General features: G+C 45.6%; 1 protein-coding gene across 1 annotated transcript; it reads right to left on the reverse strand.

Moving 5' to 3' along the window:
• Positions 1-405: 405 nt before the first annotated feature.
• LOC147642448 (uncharacterized) lies at positions 406-18,025 on the reverse strand. The gene is made up of 9 exons (XM_086806638.1): positions 17,333-18,025; positions 16,228-16,462; positions 15,966-16,135; positions 15,667-15,809; positions 15,369-15,546; positions 14,667-15,252; positions 14,455-14,567; positions 14,004-14,244; positions 406-983 (listed from the first exon to the last, which is right to left on the reverse strand). The coding sequence occupies exons 1-9, from the start codon at positions 17,548-17,550 to the stop codon at positions 756-758; spliced, it is 2,112 nt and encodes a 703-aa protein (XP_086662764.1). The 5' UTR covers positions 17,551-18,025; the 3' UTR covers positions 406-755.
• Positions 18,026-19,796: the final 1,771 nt, after the last annotated feature.

Consider the following 19,796-nt stretch of genomic DNA (forward strand, 5'->3'; position numbering starts at 1 on the left):
TTTGCTGTTGCCATGATTAGCATGCATGAATGTCCACTGGCTTCATCATATGGAATAGCAATAATGTCATGTATGCCATCTAGTGCCCGGATTTCTTCAATAAAAAATATTCATATCTTATGAGCAAACTTCAGTTCAAGAAAACACAAATATCACACTCAATATAATTAGACACAAATATGATGTTTGAAGCCCAGCCAACATACAGCTGACTGACTATATAACATGACCTTTGCAAAAATCGTGAGGCAAAGTATTACACACATAGTGTTCTAAACATGATTTAAACATGGAGAAATAAAATTCCATGCATTGTGGAAAATAATTAAACAGAGGACTTGGGATCCTCAGATTGCTCGGCAGAAGATTAATTGACATCTCAAATCAATTGATGCAAGCTTTAAAACTACTATGGCCACTATGAGAAATATGGACACTTAAAAACTTTACGAAAGCATTTGATCTCTTACAAGAAGATAGAGAACTCCACATGCAGGGGCGAATGGAGAGGAATTTGGAAAGCCGCTCAGAGGGACTTACATGTAAACCTTAGAGAACTTCATGTGCAGGGGCGAATAGAGAGGAATTTGGAAAACTGCCCACAGGGACTTCCATATAAACATTCACACCTTGTGGTGAGAACACAATCCTTTGTGCAAGGCTTGGACACTCATATCAGCTGCAAAGACGAGGCATTTTGGGTTTTTAACCACATCATAGCTGAAGGTCTTCAACTTTAGAAGGAAATTTTGCTATTAATTTTTCTTCTTCTCTTCTTCAACTTTGAGAAGGTGGACTGGAACAACGGGTACACTATACCACCACTCTCTAACCCTTCTAAGAATGCGCTCAGTGCTCTCCTGGCGAAACCATGCTTGTCTTGTGAATGTCTCCCAAAATACCAAAAGCACCATTAACTTGAACGGAAGAACCACAAGGCAAAATGCTAGGATGACCAGTACTAAAACGACTTGATCTGTTGCCTGCCATGTTAGAGGATTGTCAGTCACGAGCCACACAAAAAAAGAGAGTTAAGTTTCTAGGTGCTCAATTTAATTTGATTATTTTAAACCTCACAGTAATACAGCAGATATCAGAATACCCCAAATTCAAAAACCAAATTTGATGATACTGGATACATTGCAACCAATGTTTTCCTTTAGCCTTGCCAGCAGTTCCACTCGGGGGGGGGGGGGGGGGGGGGGGGGAAGGACCAACTGTATACTAAGACTTCCATTGTAGATTTTTCCAGCTCCTATCAGACAATTAGCCGCGGCCATGCAAGAGCTGAGAGATCAGGGGCCATGCACTGCATACTCACAGGAAACTGGTCTTTCATCTAGTGAAACTGCCATTCAGCAGACCCGTGCTGTCACCAGATAGAGGGTACATTCTCTCCAATGAGCCACACGGCCACGCGGCAAACATCGAAACCCTCATTCCATCATCTCCAGATCAAGGGCATACTCTAGTGACAGATGCACTGACCAAGAGGTTGGATACTACAGCCATGTAAACTACTTAATGATAATTCCCTCTTCTGTCTGAATACATTACTGTCATTTATAAGGGTTGAGCTCATGTAAGGGTGGAGCTCATGTAGTACAGGTTTTTTCTTTTTCCATGTTCAGACTTTTAGCCTATTCATGGCGCAGTTGTACTAGTGCTTTGTCTCATAGACCCTTTGGCTCTTTTGTAGAATTTAATAAAATCTCTCTCTCTCTCTCTCTCGTCACATAGTACGTGGGCTCATTTTTCTTTTGGCAGACGTTTTTCTTTTTTCCATATTTTTGACATCCTCCATGTTTTTGACATCCAGTTATCCATGAATCACATGTACACATTTCAGTCTCAAAGACCCTCCGGGTCCTTTGTAGATGTTTAATATAATCTCTCTCTCTCTCTCTCTCTCTCTCTCTCTCTCTGTGTGTGTGTGTGTGTGTGTAGTATTCGGGATATCAAGTTTGAGAAGCATTTCGTATTTAGATGCCTAATTTACTAAGAGATACGCGGACGCTACCACTCTCTTTAGGGAGGTATTCGGTGATGTATTAGAGAGATCAGAGATGCTTGGGACTATACCTATTGGAGCTGAGGCACCATAGAGAGAAACTATTAAAGCAGCAGCCCAAGATGTGGGATACCATACAGACATATATCACTAACTTTTTTTGCCCCCCACCAGAGTGTCCCAGCTGACTCTGCCAATATGAGATCCACTGGGACACGTGGACCAGGATAGAGCTAGGCGTCCCCTGAAGTGAGAACCCCCCAGATGTTATGAATCTGGGGATAACCCGGGGGTTCAATTGTTAAACTAGGGGTTCGGTTGGTTAATTTGTGGGTTAAGAGCTGTGAGGGATTCATGCGATAGATCCGACTTCCAAGATCACCTAAACACAAGACAAGCACAAGATTAATCTAGAATAGGGTTCTGCAGGCTAGCTCACCACCCAACCATAGATTCCATACAACACAGAATCTCCCCTGAGCATAAGGGCTAAGGCTCTGTCTTTACAGACCACACCAATAAGCCTTGCATCCCTACCGCTAGAGCCTGCCCTGTGGACTGTCTGCATCAAGAATGGACACGCGAGAATGGATTGCATCCATGGTCTAGGCACATACCATCTTGTCACATGACAATACAATACAACAATCCACTCATCACATATCTGTAACATGCAACTGGTTTGATCGTGTAACACAAAGCAAGAAATGTACAACAAGACCTTTATACTTTTATGTTAGTGAGCATGAAGCAATCAACTTTTATCTTCATTCACAGGAGAGCTGAAGAGAGAGCATGCAGAGATGACACCAAATTGTGTCCCAATCTACCCACTCAAGGGCCCCCTCCCGCAAAAGCAAGAGTATTTGCTTTATTTATTTTTTTTCCATGAAAAGATCCTTTCATTAGTTATAAAAAGAAAAAAGCCCAATGGGCTACAAACCCTCTCCTGCTCATAAGAAGGCAAAGCAGAGATCCAATCAAGGCAGCTAGGGAGACTCTCCCTAGGTGCAAAAAAGTACAAAACTGAGAGGCTATATCATACAATAGGAGGGGGGGAAATCCAAACAGGTGGCCTGTAGTGCCAGCGGGGGGTACCCGCGTGTAGAGTATAGAAAGGGTCGCTGCGCTAGGTGGTGTGGAAGGCCTGGCGTCGCAAGATCGCTCGATCCGAGTCGCCCTGGATGCGGTCATACTGGCCTCGCAGGGTGTGAATCAACTCCTGCCAGATAGCCCGAACAGTCTCTGCTGGTGGCTCCAGTCTCCCCTCAAAGGCCCTGAAACAACGGGCTCTCCAGGTGAACCATATGGTGAGGCTGCTGAGGAGCTCCCATCGTAAATCCCTCTCCTGTGTCCAGCTGGCTGTCGAGAAATCCAGTGAAGGAACAAGGCGAGGCTGGCCCCCAATGAATCTGATGGCCTGGCTGGCCTACTCCGTCTCGTATCCCAGAGCTAGCCCTGACGAAGTCGACCAAGCAGCGGCTCCCCACGTATACATTCACTCTAGAGAGAGGGGGGCCAAAATGCACAGAATCCTCAGCCAAATCTGTTGCGCCTGTGGACAGTCCCATAGGCAATGTCGCTGTGTCTCCAATGGGTGGCCGCATCGGACGCAGGCCGGCGGAAGGCCACCGTAGACAAGCCAGGTGCCAACTGCAGAGCCCCTGTGGGCAACCAGCCATTGGAAAGCCGAGATCCTGCGTGCCTGTCTGCTAGCCCAGAGCCTGGTCCAAAAATCCTCCAGGAACTCCTGTGAGAGTCCCTGTAGCTGCCAATGCTCTGATGCAGCTGGAGAGACCGTCCTCCTCGCAGTCAAAATATGCCTCCCCAACCAAACGGTGTACTGGAAAAAGGTGATCTCTGTGGCCCCGGGGGACGCATAAGGATCATGCCACTCGTACTCGCCAGGGTCCCACTGGAGCCGGGCCAAGGGACGCGCAGCATATGCCCATATGCACCAATCAGAGTCCACATCTGCAGGGTCTGGATCAATATGCCACTTCCGAGAAGTGGCGGCCACTACCCGAATCCTTTGAAAGATGCACTCTGCAACCAAAGGCGACTCCGCCTCCACTCTCTGAAGTCTGCCCTCATCCTGTATCTCATAGTAGAGGCATCTACCATCCTCAGTGCAAGCTCTGACAGGAATCAGGATCTCCAACTGTATAAAGGCTCCCATCCACCGTGGGGCCGCTGGCTCAAAAGGCGTGAACCACTCCTCAGTGAGAGCCTCCTAAAAGTCATCCCTCATAATCAGCCCCCCTCTGAAGTGACTCAGCCTCTCCGCCTGGATCTCCTCCGGGAGACTGCAAAAGGCCTGCCAATCTCCAAAACTGCGTGCTGGGCCTGCCGCCAATGGTCCCCAGGCTAGACGAGGCCGAGAACCCAGCATATGACCCTGCTCTGTGCATACCGCGGGGCTCCAGATGAGCGGCTGTCTGGCCCGCTCCTCCTCACAAGTGGGAGGTCTCTGAGAAAGCCCCGGTCTCAGCAACTCCCAAGCTCGCAGGATACTCAAGGCAAATCTGTCCTCCCATCCTCTACTGAGGCCTGTCCTCCTCATCTTTGTGAAGATCCACCGTATCTCTAGTGCCCAAGTGCCCCCTGCTGGGGGAGCTCTAGCTTGCAGCCGCTGAAAAAGAAGCTCCTTCCAAGGCTCAGCGCCTGGAAGCAGCCCCCGAACAATAAGCTTCCCCAACAAGGCTCTACTCTGATCAACTGGATCTATAATGCCCAAGCAACCTTAGCCCGGGCCGGCTGACCATCCTACCCAGACCAAAGAAAGTTCCTGATCAGCTTCTATACCTGGCTGAAGAAGGTCGTGTTCAAATGGACTAATGTAGAGGGATGCATTCCTCAAATTGAAAGATACAACTACTCATGGTCCAGTGTTGATCATTCCCGATTTGCAAAAGCCTTTTTGTGTGGAATGTGATGCATCTGGAAATTGCATAGGAGCTGTCCTTAATCAAGAGGGACATGCCGTGGCTTATGAGAGCCGTAGATTGCATGATGCAGAGCTCTCTCTTGGCATTTATGAGAAAGAGCTCTTGGCTGTAATTCATGCACTTGCTATATGGAAACATTACCTTCTTGGGGCTGATTTCACTGTGAAGACAGATCACCAGAGTTTGAGCTATTTTCTTACCCAAACTAAGTTGTCAAAGAAGCATATAAGGATGGCCAATTTCCTCTCTATGTTTCATTTTCAGATCTTGCACACCCCGAGAAAGAAGAATGTAGTGGCCGATGCATTGTCACGAAAGCCGTATGTAGCAGCTATCTCGGTTGCCTCTCATGGGGACTTGTCTACCATGCGTGACTTGTATCATACGGATGCTGATTTTGCCACTATTTAGGTTGATTTGATGGCTGGTCATGCACATGCCTCATATGTGATCAAAGAGGGTTATCTCATGAAAGATAATTGCCTATGTGTGGTGTCTGACATGAGGCAAAAGGTTTTGGATGAGTGCCATGCTCCTCCATATGCTGGTCATAGAGACATAATGCCTACTACACACATGGTTGAGCAGTATTTCTTTTGGCCAAGTATGCGGAAGGACATAGAGGCACATGTACGTGCATGTATCATTTGTCAAAAGGTGAAATTTTGATAGGCAAAAGGCACCAGGTTTTCTTCAGCCATTGCCTATTCCCACGCAGCCATGGGAAAGTATTACAATGGATTTCATTATGGACTTGCCACGGACCCAACAGGGTAATGATGCAATTTGGACAATTGTGGACAGGTTTAGCAAGCAAGCTCATTTCTTGCCGGTCAAAAAGACCATCAAAGCTGAGCATATGATTAAAATATATCTTGCACAAGTGTTCAAACATCATGGAATGCCGAAGTCCATTGTGGGGGATAGAGATCCCGGTACTACAAGTCTCTTTTGGCGGGCCTTATTTGATAATATGGACACCAAATTGGACTTCTCATCAGCTTATAACCCTCAAACGGCGGATGGGCAAAGTGAGGCTGCAAATTCAACTGTGTTGGATCTCTTGAAATGTTATGTGGCGGATCAGGAGTCTTCTTGGGAGAAGTACTTACCGCTTGTGGAATTTGCATACAACACGGTGCATGCATCTACGGGAAAGGCCCCGTTTGAGATTGTTTATGGTAAGGTGGTTTTGCCACCCATCCTTCGCACAAAGGATGAGATATTTGCAACTCATAAGTATGTAAGAGACTTGGATATTGCTTTTGCTCAGGTGCGGACAGCCATTGCAAGGTGACAAGACAAGCATAAAAAGGCTGCCGACAAGCATAGAAGGCAATTGGATGTTAAAGAGATTGATTGGGTATTGCTGAAATTTGAGAAAGCAAGACTTGCAAAGAGGCCTAGCAAAGAGGGTGCATATCCTAAGCTTGCAACCAAGTACTATGGCCCTTTTCGAGTGATCGAGAAGATCAATGAAGTGGCTTTCAGATTGGCATAACCTACTCATTGGCACATACACAATGCTTTTCATGTGAGTCTCCTTCGCAAGTATGTAGGGCCGGAGCCCAGTGAGATGGTCATTGAGGATCCACCAGAAGTGAATGAGCTTGAGGAGATCTTGCAGCCAGGGCAGATTGTGTATCACAAGGAACGCAAGCTTGCTATAGGCAAAGTTGTCAGGCTTTACCTTGTGAAGTTTAAGAACTATCTTCCCATTGATGCTAAATAGGTAGATGAAGAGTTCTTCAAAGATTGCCCGCATGTGCTTCAGACATATTTGGATGCTTTTCAGTTGCGGACAACTGTTTAGAAGCCGGGGAGAATGTCACCATTTGGCCACCCGATTGGTCCAACCGTGCTTTCTTATCATGTATGTACATTAGACTAGTGTCCATGGAAGTTGTATATGCCGGGGATTCATGCCACTCATGTGATATTGTGGACTTGGCTTTCCGTTGGGACTTGTGCCTCTGTGTACATGCCCGGAAATGCTTGGTGGATTGGTGTTCCATTGGGTCTGGTACCTAGCACATAAAGATGCTATGCAATGCAGCATTGGTATGGACAATCCCCGTTCATTAGACTATACCAAAATAGACGTGCTCCAGGCAAGTACACATGCTTGTAATTGAAATTGCATGCTGTTTTCATGCTTGCTTGACCAATGTGTAGTTCCGGGTAAGGGGACACCCGCCCGCGAACTGTGCGTGTGAAACTGTCTGCTGACATGGTTATGCGGCATGTGACAGGTGGTAAGTATTGATCATAAACGTAGCCTTAGGAGTTAGCACTAATTTATAAGTGAGTGTGTACACACTTCATTAAGTTTTGGGCGACCAAAACTCACTTATAAATTATGACCAGCCCGGTGTTCACACACACTGATATCCCAAGGTGGACATAACCCAATGTCCACCGCCCAGACCTTATCCCCTTTGTACAAAGGGAGTAACCAGCCATGTGTCCACTCTAGCTTGCTCCACAAAGCACCTGCCTACCACCTACACTTGACAACTCACCATCTCACTCCTCTCTCTAGAGTTTGGCGTCTCCTTCATGAGGGCTATTGGGCTGCATTTTCTGCACTTTCTCCTTCCCAACTCCATTTCCAAGCTTGCTAAGGTGTTTCTCAAGCTTCCAAGAGTATTTCCGGATGCTAATCACTCTCCTACACACTCCCAATGACTGAAATTCAGCAAAACAACTCTCTTTATTGCTGTAATTTCTAGTCTTTTTGCTGCAAACCCTAATTTTAGCCCTCCTTTCTCAAGTTGAACCATAGGGGAAGCTTTCCCAAGGTCCCTTCATCCTCTTCAAGACTTTTGTCACGAAGAAATGCGACAAATCGAAGATCTCTTCACTCCAAGGACTTCCATCGCAAAGACTTCCGCTGTCATTGACTCTGCTTGCAATTGGTAAGCTTTAATGCTTAAATATGGAAGCAAGTAGCAGGAGGGAGGAACCGGATTACAAGATCACATACCCTGTGTAGTGTTCCTCTTGTCCTACGTGCTCTCATGTGTTGGTGGAACAATAGAGAGCAGATGGTAGGGAACATGGGCACTAGAGGGTAGTGTGGATTGCAAGTCTACATCAACCACTTGTTTGCAATGCTGTATTCATATGCATTGGTATGGAAATCTGGTTGATTCTCCCAAGATCAATATACTTTATTTGAGGGAGGGGTCCCCGTTCCAGCTCATTGAGTGTCTCTTGTCAATTCACCAATTTACTTCTTGTATTTGAGCAAGTGTCCATTAAATCTTAGTGTATTTAAGTGTATTGATTAGCATTGTGTTCAACCAAGTTACATACGTGACTCTAGCTTCATTACAGATTTGGAACATGGCTTCAAGAACCTGCCATGCAGCCCTAGCAGAGATGCAAGATCCAGTGTGAGGTATGATAGATCACTTCACAAAAAGAGTAACCATGGACATGGCTTGGGCATCCCTAGGGTCCACCTACGTTATTCTTCGGTAGGAAGAGGAATAACCCTAAGACTCCAACTACCACCTGAGAAACTGTACGAGCTTGTGCGATTGTTGCTGCTGAGGAGGACGAGGTTTCTCCCTAGTGACAATCTCCCATAACACTCTTGCTATTAACAAGCATTTTAACATAAAGCTCCACAAAGAGTAATTAGACTCATTTAGTCTATCCTTAGTGTTACAACCCCGGGGATCTCCTAAACGCAAAACACAAGTGATTGGTACAACCCCCCTACAAGGGGTGTAGGCTTTCGCACCACCCAACCGAAGGTTCACAGCACCTTCCCCAAGCCAGAGGTTCTCAAGGACGAGCTCTAGCCGCCCTAGGCAGGCAAGGCTAGCTGCCCTCCTTGCCAGCCTCCATCTGCACAAGACCAACAGCATGATGGCCTGAGGAGCCACACTTGGCCTACAAAAGTGCCATGCTTGGCTGAAAACTTGGTCTCAGCCCACTCATCCACCCATAAGCTTTTCTCCTAACCTTTCACTTCTTACCAACCTATAACCCGTGACTTTCCTATCACTGCTTTTCTCCAAGTTAGCACGCACGTTTTGTCTCCACCCGAGATATATGGAATCAGTGGGTAGTGATTCGATGAAGTCATCCGACAGTAATGACATAGAGTCGGTTGGTGATGACATCTTTGAGTGAGAGAAGCCACTAGGATGGCTAGGATTTTACCCGCCACCACCACCAAGGCTGGAAGATAAACAAGAGCACCTTATCTAGGATCCCCTGAGGAAGGATAGTCTCGGCCATACTCTAAGCTGTCCAGCCTGATGCGATCCGAGGATAACTCCCTTCTGTGTACTGATATACCCACTCTCTAGCCCGCACATGAGCATCTCCTAGGTGTCCACGGCCTGGCAGCCTTTTGCAATAAGGAATCAGCCTGTGGACGCCTAGATGGATGGCTGCCATAGGGTTTACAGTCAACCACCCAAAGAGCTTCACCCTTGCACATCAAGCAGTATAGGCCATGAGAGTTTTGGCCTCTGATTTTTGGCCACAGACAGCCTGCATAAGCCTTGCTTTTTCCTTCTCGCCCATCCTATGCACATCCATGCTCATGACTCTTATTCTCCACACTTTTCTCACATATCCATGCAGATAATGTTCGCATTATTGTCACGTGCACACCATTCAGGTGTACAGTGACATGGCATCATTTTAGCATCATAAACATCATCAGGAGTTATCAGGCATTTTACAGGCATTTATACAATTTTTAGGCTCATTTATGGGGCAGCCGACCAGCAGTCGTGGACATTTGCATCTGGCCGACAGCAGTTATGCTGGCCGACCAGCAACATTCCTACCTATATAAGCAGGCGCCTCATCATTCCAGCATTCAGCCAAGTGTCCCTCAGCGTTTCTACTCCAGAAGGGCTGAGAACAGCAGCGCATCCATCATCATCAGCATTCAGTCCATCAACGCATCCAGTTCAGCCAACGCATGTCTCCTCAGCGTTTTCCTTCCCAGGTAACAGGAGAGCATCTGCGTTTTCAGCATCACCTCAGCATTGCTTCAGTCCCAAAGCCATCCCTTCAGTGTTTCCTTCCCAGGAAACAAGGGAAAGACAGTGGGACAGCTCATTTAGCATACCAGTATATTCAGCATCATAGATCTATTCAGATCTCATTGTAACCGCATTCATCATTTAATATAGCTGCACTGCATTGACACATTTGTCTCTCTCTTAAACATCATTAAGTGCAGTTTAGTTAGACTAAGGTTGTGTTTACTACGGTCAAAGACCTCACATGTCACATTGGTATCAGAGCATTACAGGGTAGCCAGCCTTAGATCATGTTCATTCCATCAGTCATTCAATCAGACATCATGATAATCGCTTCTGCACAGTTAAACCCAGTTCTCAAAATCTTGCAAGCCACCCTTAGGGATTTTCCCTTAGGTATGCATTAGTAACCCATCCATCTGCATTCTTGCACAGCATATAGGGTTGCACATGGCTTGCATAGTAGTCATCTTAGCAGTAAGTCTTGCATCTGCAAGGCATACATATTTGCCCATGAACTCTCTGGGAAGAATGACATCCATCATCAAAGGAGGACATAAGTTTTGGGCTTCAACTGGCAGCAGCAGGGGGTTTCTCTTCCACAAAAGATGGAAGTTTGCTCCAACATCGCCTCAAGAGGTTCAGAGCTTCAGGAACGACGGAGATGGTAGGTGAAAGGTTTCCACAGGCAGGTCAGGGGTGACTCAGGTATTTCCAAGCAGTTTAGCAGCATTTGCCATTCAGTTCCCGCAGTACAGAGAGTCTTGGCTCAAAGGATTTCACTCATGCAGACGACCTCAGTCCCGGCAGCAGAAGACAGAAGGGGCAGTGGTTCGGAGAAGAAGGATCCCCAGAGGAGTCGAAGGTTGCCAGGAATACCGCCCAGCAACAGTTTAGTAGCGGGGAATGTCACGTGCACACCATTCAGGTGTACAGTGACATGGCATCATTGTAGCATCATAAACATCATCAGGAGTTATCAGGCATTTTACAGGCGTTTGTGCAATTTTTAGGCTCATTTATGGGGCAGCCGACCACCAGCAGTCGTGGACATTTGCATCTGGCCGACCAACAGCATTCCTACCTATATAAGCAGGCGCCTCATCATTCCAGCATTCAGCCAAGTGTCCCTCAGCGTTTCTACTCCAGAAGGGCTGAGAACAGCAACGCATCCATCATCATCAGCATTCAATCCATCAACGCATCCAGTTCAGCCAACGCATCTGTCTCCTCAGCGTTTTCCTTCCCAGGTAACAAGAGAGCATCTGCGTTTTCAGCATCACCTCAGCATTGCTTCAGTCCCAAAGCCATCCCTTCAGCGTTTCCTTCCCAGGAAACAAGGGAAAGATAGTGGGACAGCAGTTCATTTAGCATACCAGTATATTCAGCATCATAGATCTATTCAGATCTCATTGTAACCGCATTCATCATTTAATATAGCTGCACTGCATTGACACATATTTGTCTATCTCTTAAACATCATTAAGTGCAGTTTAGTTAGACTAAGGTTGTGTTTACTACGGTCAAAGACCTCACATGTCACAATTATTCATCTCCTAGTAGTGTGCCCAAGTTGTGTATCAGGGGTGCCTAGATTTATCCCGGGCAGCACCTTACTTTTTTCCTCATGATTAGGCCCTTGGTTGTAGGGTTGGCCACCCATTATCACATGTTTATTTGTGTCCAGTCGTGAGACTTTTCTGGAGCAAGTCGGCCAGCTTATCTTGGGGCTATATAAGGCTTGCCTCCTCCTCATTTGTACTCACTCTGACACGGGCTTCCAGGCCCGGGTCCTCCCTCAGGGGAGTAGTTCATCATGCCCACACATACGGGGACCACCCCTTGCACAGGGCTGATTGTATCATTGCTTCTTCATCATTATGCAGATTTGTTTTCTCTCTCTCTGTGCCTATGTCTCACACTTTCCGCTGCGCACTTTTGACATGGTATCAGAGCACCGGGTTGAGGCTCTTCTACAGAAGGTGTTCTGGCGTTTTTTAGAGAGAAGGATTTCTGCGTTTTTTTTTTAATGATGCTGGTTGCAGAGGAGGAAGGAGCGTTTTTCTCCAGAATAGGTACTCTCATGGCTGCGTTTTCTGCCCTTGTGAGCAGGTGAAGGGCAGCCAGCATGGCTGCATTTTCTGCACATATGGGGCAGCAAGCAGGGGAGACACCATGGCTGCATTTTCTGTAGATATGGGGCAGCAGGCAGGGCAGACAGCCTGGCTGCGTTTTTGTGCAGATATGGGGCAGCAAGCAGGGGAGACACCCTGGCTGCGTTTTCTGCAGATCTGGGGTAGCAAGCAGGGGAGACACCTATGGATGGGTTTTCTGCAGATCTGGGGCAGCCAGAGGAGGTGCTGAAGTTGCTGTGTTTTCCTCTTCCCTCTCTTCTTCTTGGTACATGTGCTGCCGGCTGTTTACAGCAGCGTTTTTTTGCATTATCTCATCTGGGTTCTTGGAGGCAGTGGAGGCAGGTGTTCTTTTTCAGGTATGGTGACTTCCCACATGGCCTTGAGCCCTTGCTCGGCCAATCTTTGCTTTGTCAGAGTTTTCAGACTTATGGGTGCACACTTGGATTCTCATCCTCGAGGTGTGTATGGAAGACAGTTAGTCCTTTCTCAACAGCAGAGGGGGTTTATGACAGCACCTTATTTTTTTCCTCATGTTTAGGCCCTTGGTTGTAGGGTTGGCCACCCATTATCACATGTTTATTTTTGTCCAGTCGTGAGACTTTTCTGGAGCAAGTCCGCCAGCTTATCTTGGGGCTATATAAGGCTTGCCTCGTCCTCATTTGTACTCACTCTGATAGGGGCTTCCAAGCCTGGGTCCTCCCTCAGGGGGTATTTCTGAAGATATTCCTTGTAAGCTGTGCACACCAATCTTTGAGAAGTTCCAATGACATTAGATAAGCCAAAAGGCATCACTCGATATGAATACGTGCCCCACTCTATTGCAGATGCCAATTCATGCTAATCTTTCGGGTCTATCTCTACTTGGTTATAGCCCGAGAATCTATCAAGAAAGATGTAAGCCTCCTTGCTTGCAACTCGCTTCAAGTGCATGTTCTGTGAATGGTAAGGGATAGTGATCCTTTATAGTGGTTGTACATGCATTAAACTTTTATCCACCTTCTCAAGGGCCCCCACCTTATAGGTGTATTTGCCTTATTGCTTGAAAGAGAATGAGATGTAATGAACCCGGATTCTACAAACTCATCAATTTCCTCCTTGACCATCTTGGAGTACATGCAAGTTCATCGGTGCTTGTAACTAGCCTCGTTCTTGCACTAGATAAACTCCCTTTCCCAAAGCTTGTACATTCTTGATCTTTTGGGGTTCCTGCCATCCTCGAGAGCCCATCCACATATGAAAATTAGGAAATGTTCAAAATGGTGACACCAGCCCTAGGAGAATCCGTCAATACAAAACATGTAACATTAAATAAGTGATTCAATTGGAGAAGGTACATGGTTCGAGTCTTGCTAGGCCTATTATGCTTGTGTCTGTGCAGAATCCGCCTTAGCGAAGCTGGACAGGTTTTTGTCGTTTAGTGTCCGTGACTAGGCAAGATAGATGGGCATGCACTTCAAACGACAGCTCTTTTTGGCAAAAAAAGATTCTGCAATGCAAGAAGGGGGGGGGGGGGGGGGGGAAGGGGGAAGGGGATATTTTCGGGCTGACGTTTGTGAACCCCTAAGTTAATGAAAATTTCTTTATGTATCTGTAACCCATAGCCTCTTGATGTAATCTGTGGAGTCAAATTGGAATACCCCTTCGAATCATGACAATAAGAAAGGATGGGCTGAGTGGCTTGGCATGGCTAATTTCTGTTATAAACTACCAATCTAGATGGGCTGAGTGGCTTGGCATGGCTAATTTCTGTTATAAACTACCAATCTTGATGAGCTGAGTGGCTTGGCATGGCTAACTTCTGTTATAAACTACAAATCTTGGCATAATCAAGCTACCCTTTATTAAATTGTATATGATTTCGGGGGGAAAGAAATTTTAATTTTCCTAAATATACCTGAGGAAGTGTTGAGAACAAGATAGCACGAAGTTTTAAGAGGAAAATATTTCCGGCCTGTAATAAATCTTCCAATTCAGTTAAACCTTGCTGTAGTGCCAGTAGCTGCTCCACAGCGTTCTGGCTTGCAGGCGATGTGACTTTGAGCTCCCCAGAGCTGCTAGCTTGACCTTGTCTAAACCAAAGCATGAAGCCCGCCAAACACAAAAGGCAGACAGGGATAACATATCCAAGAAAGTTCCTGCAAAGCCATGAACAGGATCAGAACAGCAGAGGGCAAAGCTCCCATCTATCAAAGCAAGGCCTACTATAAGGGCATCATTACATAGATTAATAATTACATCATAACACTTGTATTAAGAATCCATTAGCATAAACACTTGTATAAAGCATTCAGTCTCTTAGCTAAGTAGCCGAGAGTACACATCAAACAATCGGTTGAAGCTCCTACTTGAACACAACATACGAACAGATTATAAGAAAAGTCATCGTCTTAAATGGTTCATTCCAAGATTGTAATGCTTTGATCCACTCCAAGATAGCAGTGAGGGGCAACATAAGCTCCTGCAGAAAAGAATTTGCAGCTCAAATTGATGCTCAAGTGCAAGCTAAACACAGAATCATAGGCAAAACGCTTCTCTTGTGTATAGTGAGAGGGAAGACCTTCATAACTGCTAAGTTCATCTCAATGCCATCAACTTTCACTCCATCAATCGTGGACTGTGCAAGCTCCACCCGTTTTGAAGTGTCACGGGATTGAATGACTGCTTTCTCAATAGGATTGAAATCGCCAATCAAAATCTCTCCCACAGGAAGTGCTGCATCTTCCACAATGGCAGACCTCTTTGAGGTAGAGGCACCCAAACTAGTTAAAATTGCAGCCGCCGATCTTGTATACAAATGGCCCTTTTCAAAGCTTCCATTGGCTCTGCTGCTCGCGTTCTCCCCAGTCTGGAAAGTCCGTGCCACAGCCTCCATGATGAGGTCTCCACCAGGTAGCTCCTCACCAGATAAGAATGTGAGAAGGGACTCTGGTTTGGTAGGTAAAGCATGGTTAACGTCCCATGTGGCTCGGAGGCGTGCGATGCCTAATATAGCTCTTGATAAAGCCTCTGATTTACCCATTTCCTCCAGCTGATATTTTCTTGTGAACTGGTGTGCACAGATGAGCTCTCGTACAATTGCAAGCCAGTAGTCACGACGTGCATGGCCTGTGAACTCTGGAAACTCAAATATGAGTGGTTCGGGGCTGCAAAACCAGCCAGCCAAAAACCCAAAAGCATCCAAAAATGGAAACTCTAGTATAAAAAGTAAATGGAAACGTTTAAAGAATATACAAGATTGTGAAAATAAATAACAACTTACGTAGCAGTTGACTTGCATAGTATAGCCTTGTCAAATAGCCGTGCACCCCATGGACCAGTCAGCTCCGGTTTCACAATATGCCGTGAATTGTCAGCCATATCAAACTTTTTGGCCTTATCATATGACACCACTCCAATGGATTCGAAATACAAAGCATGATCTGTGAGTGTTAACCGCCCTGCAGAGATAGAAGAAATGATAATAGAGTTCTATATGAAAATATGTCTTCCTACAAGATATACTTGTCTGGATAACATTACAGACATAAAGAGCTGCTTGATTTTTGTGTGGCATTTACCAGGCCAAGTTGAAACGCCAGCATGCTGAAGAACAGGTTGTGTCGTCATGGTGCCCTCAAGCTCAATAACATTCTCACCTTTTACCATCTGGAACTTTGATAGATGAGGGGACGAAGATTGACTCTTCATGGCCTTGATGGTCCTATACACGAAAACCAAAAACTCAATATTAACATGCCCTGAAAAGAACATCCGTGTGTGCTCACGACACCGCACACACACTCATCGAGCCAGAAGTTACTGATACTAAAAGCAATGACAATTCAAAAACTCCTTTCTTCAAAGTGCAGTGTCTCACTTGTCCACTTCCACCAGATACTTTTCATAGACTGAAAACTGCAGCATCCCTCCGCTTGCAGCAGTCAATGCATCAAATTGACTGTGGACAGTTACAGGGTCCGCCACACCAGCGATAGCAGGCCCCAACCGCACAAATGCTTGCTTTCCCACAGCCCTTTCGGTGTCAACCTGGCATACATTGCAGCTACCACTTGAAGTTCATTGGAATAGATTTCTTAAAGCTTTAAAGTTCACATCTACTTTTGAATAGGACTACTCGCCTTTATTATTGGCTTATCTGCTGCACCAGGTGTTTCCCAGGCAAGCATCATCTCAAACGTAAGCCGTCGGAATTCCTTATCAGACAAGTAATCTGTCACTCGGATTGAAACCCCCAGAGCTCTGAAGCAGCAATATTCCAACAAATTCCGTGCATACTTTGCTGGAGCTTTTGCAGACTCAGAGACTTCCTCATCAAAATGCTGTTGCAGCTCTTCGATGGGCAACCTCAAGATCCTGGAAAATATTTATCAAATTAGAGCGCAAAATCAGATGCAACTAACTTGATGAGTTAAAACCCCATTCTCAAAACCCTTTTAAACAAATTCATCAATAAGCAGAATTCACATCCCAGAAGAAACCCATTCATGGGCAAAACCCATCTCCTACTTGAAAGGAAGAAGCAACTTATTAACAAGCAACATGCGAAGAAGAAACTTGCCAGTGAGACGGACCCACATCCAAAGAAGAAACCTGTCAATAAGACAAACTCCACATCCTACTTAGATAAAAGAAGAAACCCATCATTCAGCAAGGCCCACATCATACTTAGAGGAAACCTGTCAATGAGACAAACTCCACATTCTACTTAGATAAAAGAAGAAAACCATCATTCAGCAAGACCCGCATCATACTTAAGAGGAAAGAAAGAAACCCATCAATGCATACCTACTTTGTGCTTCAAGCATAAAAGAAACCCATCAAAAATCAACACCCCTCATACTCAAAGGGACAAAAGACACCCATCATCTTACTGTTATGATCAGCATGATAGAGAGACTCCAAAATTTTTCCTGCCTCAAAGCACCCTTTTAATTGATGAGAGTGAAACCACACCCCAAAGCAACCAGTGAAAATCCGCGTCATCCACATAAAAGTTAAGCCTAAATCCTCAAATGGAACTCCATGAATGAGACAAAGTCCAGTGAGAACAACAAGCAAAGTCCACAAAAATGCGAGGGGGAGGAAAAAAAAAGGGCTGAAGTCACTCATAACAAGCGAGCTAATCAGAGGTGAAAAATGCGTTGATTTATTCACGATATCAAATCCCACCTGAGCATATTAGAGGCATATTACAAGCAAAACTGCACAGATGGTTTTGTTTACCTGGCGCAACGGGCAGCAACAACGTTGGCGAGAGAGGAGAGCTCCCGGACCCACTTCCTGGAGCGGGCGGAGGGGCTGCCCTCGGCCGTCGCCACGGCTTCTTCCTCCTCCGGCAGGTCCTCCCACGTCTCCTCCTTCCTCACTCCGAAGAGCCTCTTGAGAGAATTCTCCCTCATCAGAGTCTCTACAAAGCTCTTTCCTTTCAGCATGCTTCCCATCCATATGCCCCTTTAAAGCAGGCAAAGATCAATCCAAATCATCCAAGGCCTTAAGCAAAGGATGTAAGTGTGTGTGGGCAGTTTGAGCTTTGAGGAGAAAGAGAGGGGGGTGTTCTTTGATTGCATATAGGTCCAACACAGCCATACACCGAGAAAAACAACCTGCAAACTAGCCTTTATCCAAATCCGGAAGAATCGCTGGAATTCTCTGTGTACGTATGTGTATACTTAGGTTGCAGCATGCGTATCGGTGTATAGGGTTGGAAGTACACAGAGTCTCTCCGCGGAAAATGGAAGACGAGGTGACAGGCAAACAAAAAACGCACGAAAGGTCCAGTTCACACGAGTGAGTTGCATCCGGGCAACGATCAGGGACACAAAATTCTTTCTAACTAGCCCACCAACAAGCCAAAGCCTTCTAAACAATCGATAGAGATGCTTGGGCACACAAGTGAGTGGCAACGATCCAGGCGACAGCGACAGACACAACAACTGGTGTCTACAAAATCCGCCCATCAAGGCAAAAGCCTTAGTAACAATTGGAGACACATCGAGTGATGTCCATGGAGATAGTAAAAGCAAAGACATGAGTGTTGTTATTTTGGGTTACAGATTGTGTATTGTTTTCTACAAATTAGTGCTAAACATAGTATGCACCCAAAATGTTTTTTGCATTGAATAAACAGGAACACACATTTTTTACATTTGGTTTTGACCGATTGTAAGGCTTTTTCCCCATTAACTATGAATGAGTTCGAGACGGAGAGCCCATGCTCTTCTATTTTTGGAAGGCATCTTGAATAATAATATCTTCTTGTTGACAATTGTCAGCCGATGGGGAGCTCGAAGCAAGTGTGCCATGAGTCTTGCTGTTTCTTGTAATTTTCTCAAGTGGTTGCGAAGGGGAAAGTTATCTGGCTATGCAAAGCTATGAATTCCAAGGAGTGCAGTTGCCACTACAAGATGCATGTGCCATGAATTCCAAGGGGAACTGTAAAGAGTGCAATTGCCACTACAAGATGCATGTGCACATCACCTACAACACGAAGCTAGTGCCCAAGAAGGTTGTGAACGAGGACGTCGAGAAGAAGCTCCCTGCCATGTCTACGAAAACAACACTTCTCTGGCTTGAGCATAAGGGGCATGGCAGAAATGGAGCTAGTGGGCGAGGGAGGGAAGAGGGAAGAGCAGGCAGAGGAAGGAGGAGGTGGTGGCTGTGGGATGCCACAACACTGACCAAGCAAGAGGTGTTGTTTGTGAAGCCGCATATGGGCGTTCCCTAGGGAGTAGGCTGGACGACGTTTAAGGAGGGTGAGCAGGCTTGACGATGGCGGCAAGGAGGGTGGACCGCGGCGAGTAGGCTTGAGGAGGAGGCGGGCGAAAGGTATACCTTGTATATTTATTAATGTCACGTCAGTGGCATTAATAAGGTATGCCTTGCATATTTATTAATGCCACGTCAGTGGCATTAATAAATATGCATACAAAACATTTTCTGAAATTGTGGTAAAGACAAACTACATCAAAAATATTCAAAAAATGTTGTTGTTTCGTGCCTCATCACAAGTCCAACATGTCACTAATGTGGCCTCTCTACCCTATGCTCATAGTGCAGCCATCTATACATTCTAAGATCTAGGCATAAGCCAAAAGTTCCCAGGTTTGTTTGATCATCTAAGTGGCCAAAAGCTTCACAAACTTGATCCAATATTTTAAGCATTGAATTGGACCATCAGTTCTAATAAATTTAGCCATTAATTTGAGAACTGGTTTAGCTCTAGGGCTATCTAAGACATGCTTGCTTCAAATGAATGGCAAAATGCTCATTGGACTTTAATTCTAGTACTGCTACTACAAGTCAAATGCAAGGTTTTTGCCGCACTCTATGCATGGCAAAATGCTCATTGGACTTTAATTCTAGCACTACTACTACAATTCAAATACATGAGTTGCTACTAATCTAGCTTCACTTTATGTTTATGGACTTTAGCTAGTCAAATACATGGGTTGCTAGGCCTCTACAATGTAGCCAAGTGGTTTTGGGAGGTCAGAGTCCCAACACAAAGGTCATGTGTTCGACCTACTCACTTGCAACCAGGAGTGATGCATTGAATTAAGTGACGGGCTAACAACCCACGGTGGATTGCTAATGAGATAATCATCACTTTGTGTTCATGCAAATTATGGTCATGCATTTGAATCTATACTAACTTTAAAAACCATAGCATTTATGCTCTCTCACACAT

The sequence above is a fragment of the Cibotium barometz genome, chromosome 1, assembly GCF_041138505.1.
Source record: "Cibotium barometz isolate CiBa-2024 chromosome 1, ASM4113850v1, whole genome shotgun sequence".
In the NCBI taxonomy this organism is placed as follows: Eukaryota; Viridiplantae; Streptophyta; class Polypodiopsida; order Cyatheales; family Cibotiaceae; genus Cibotium; species Cibotium barometz.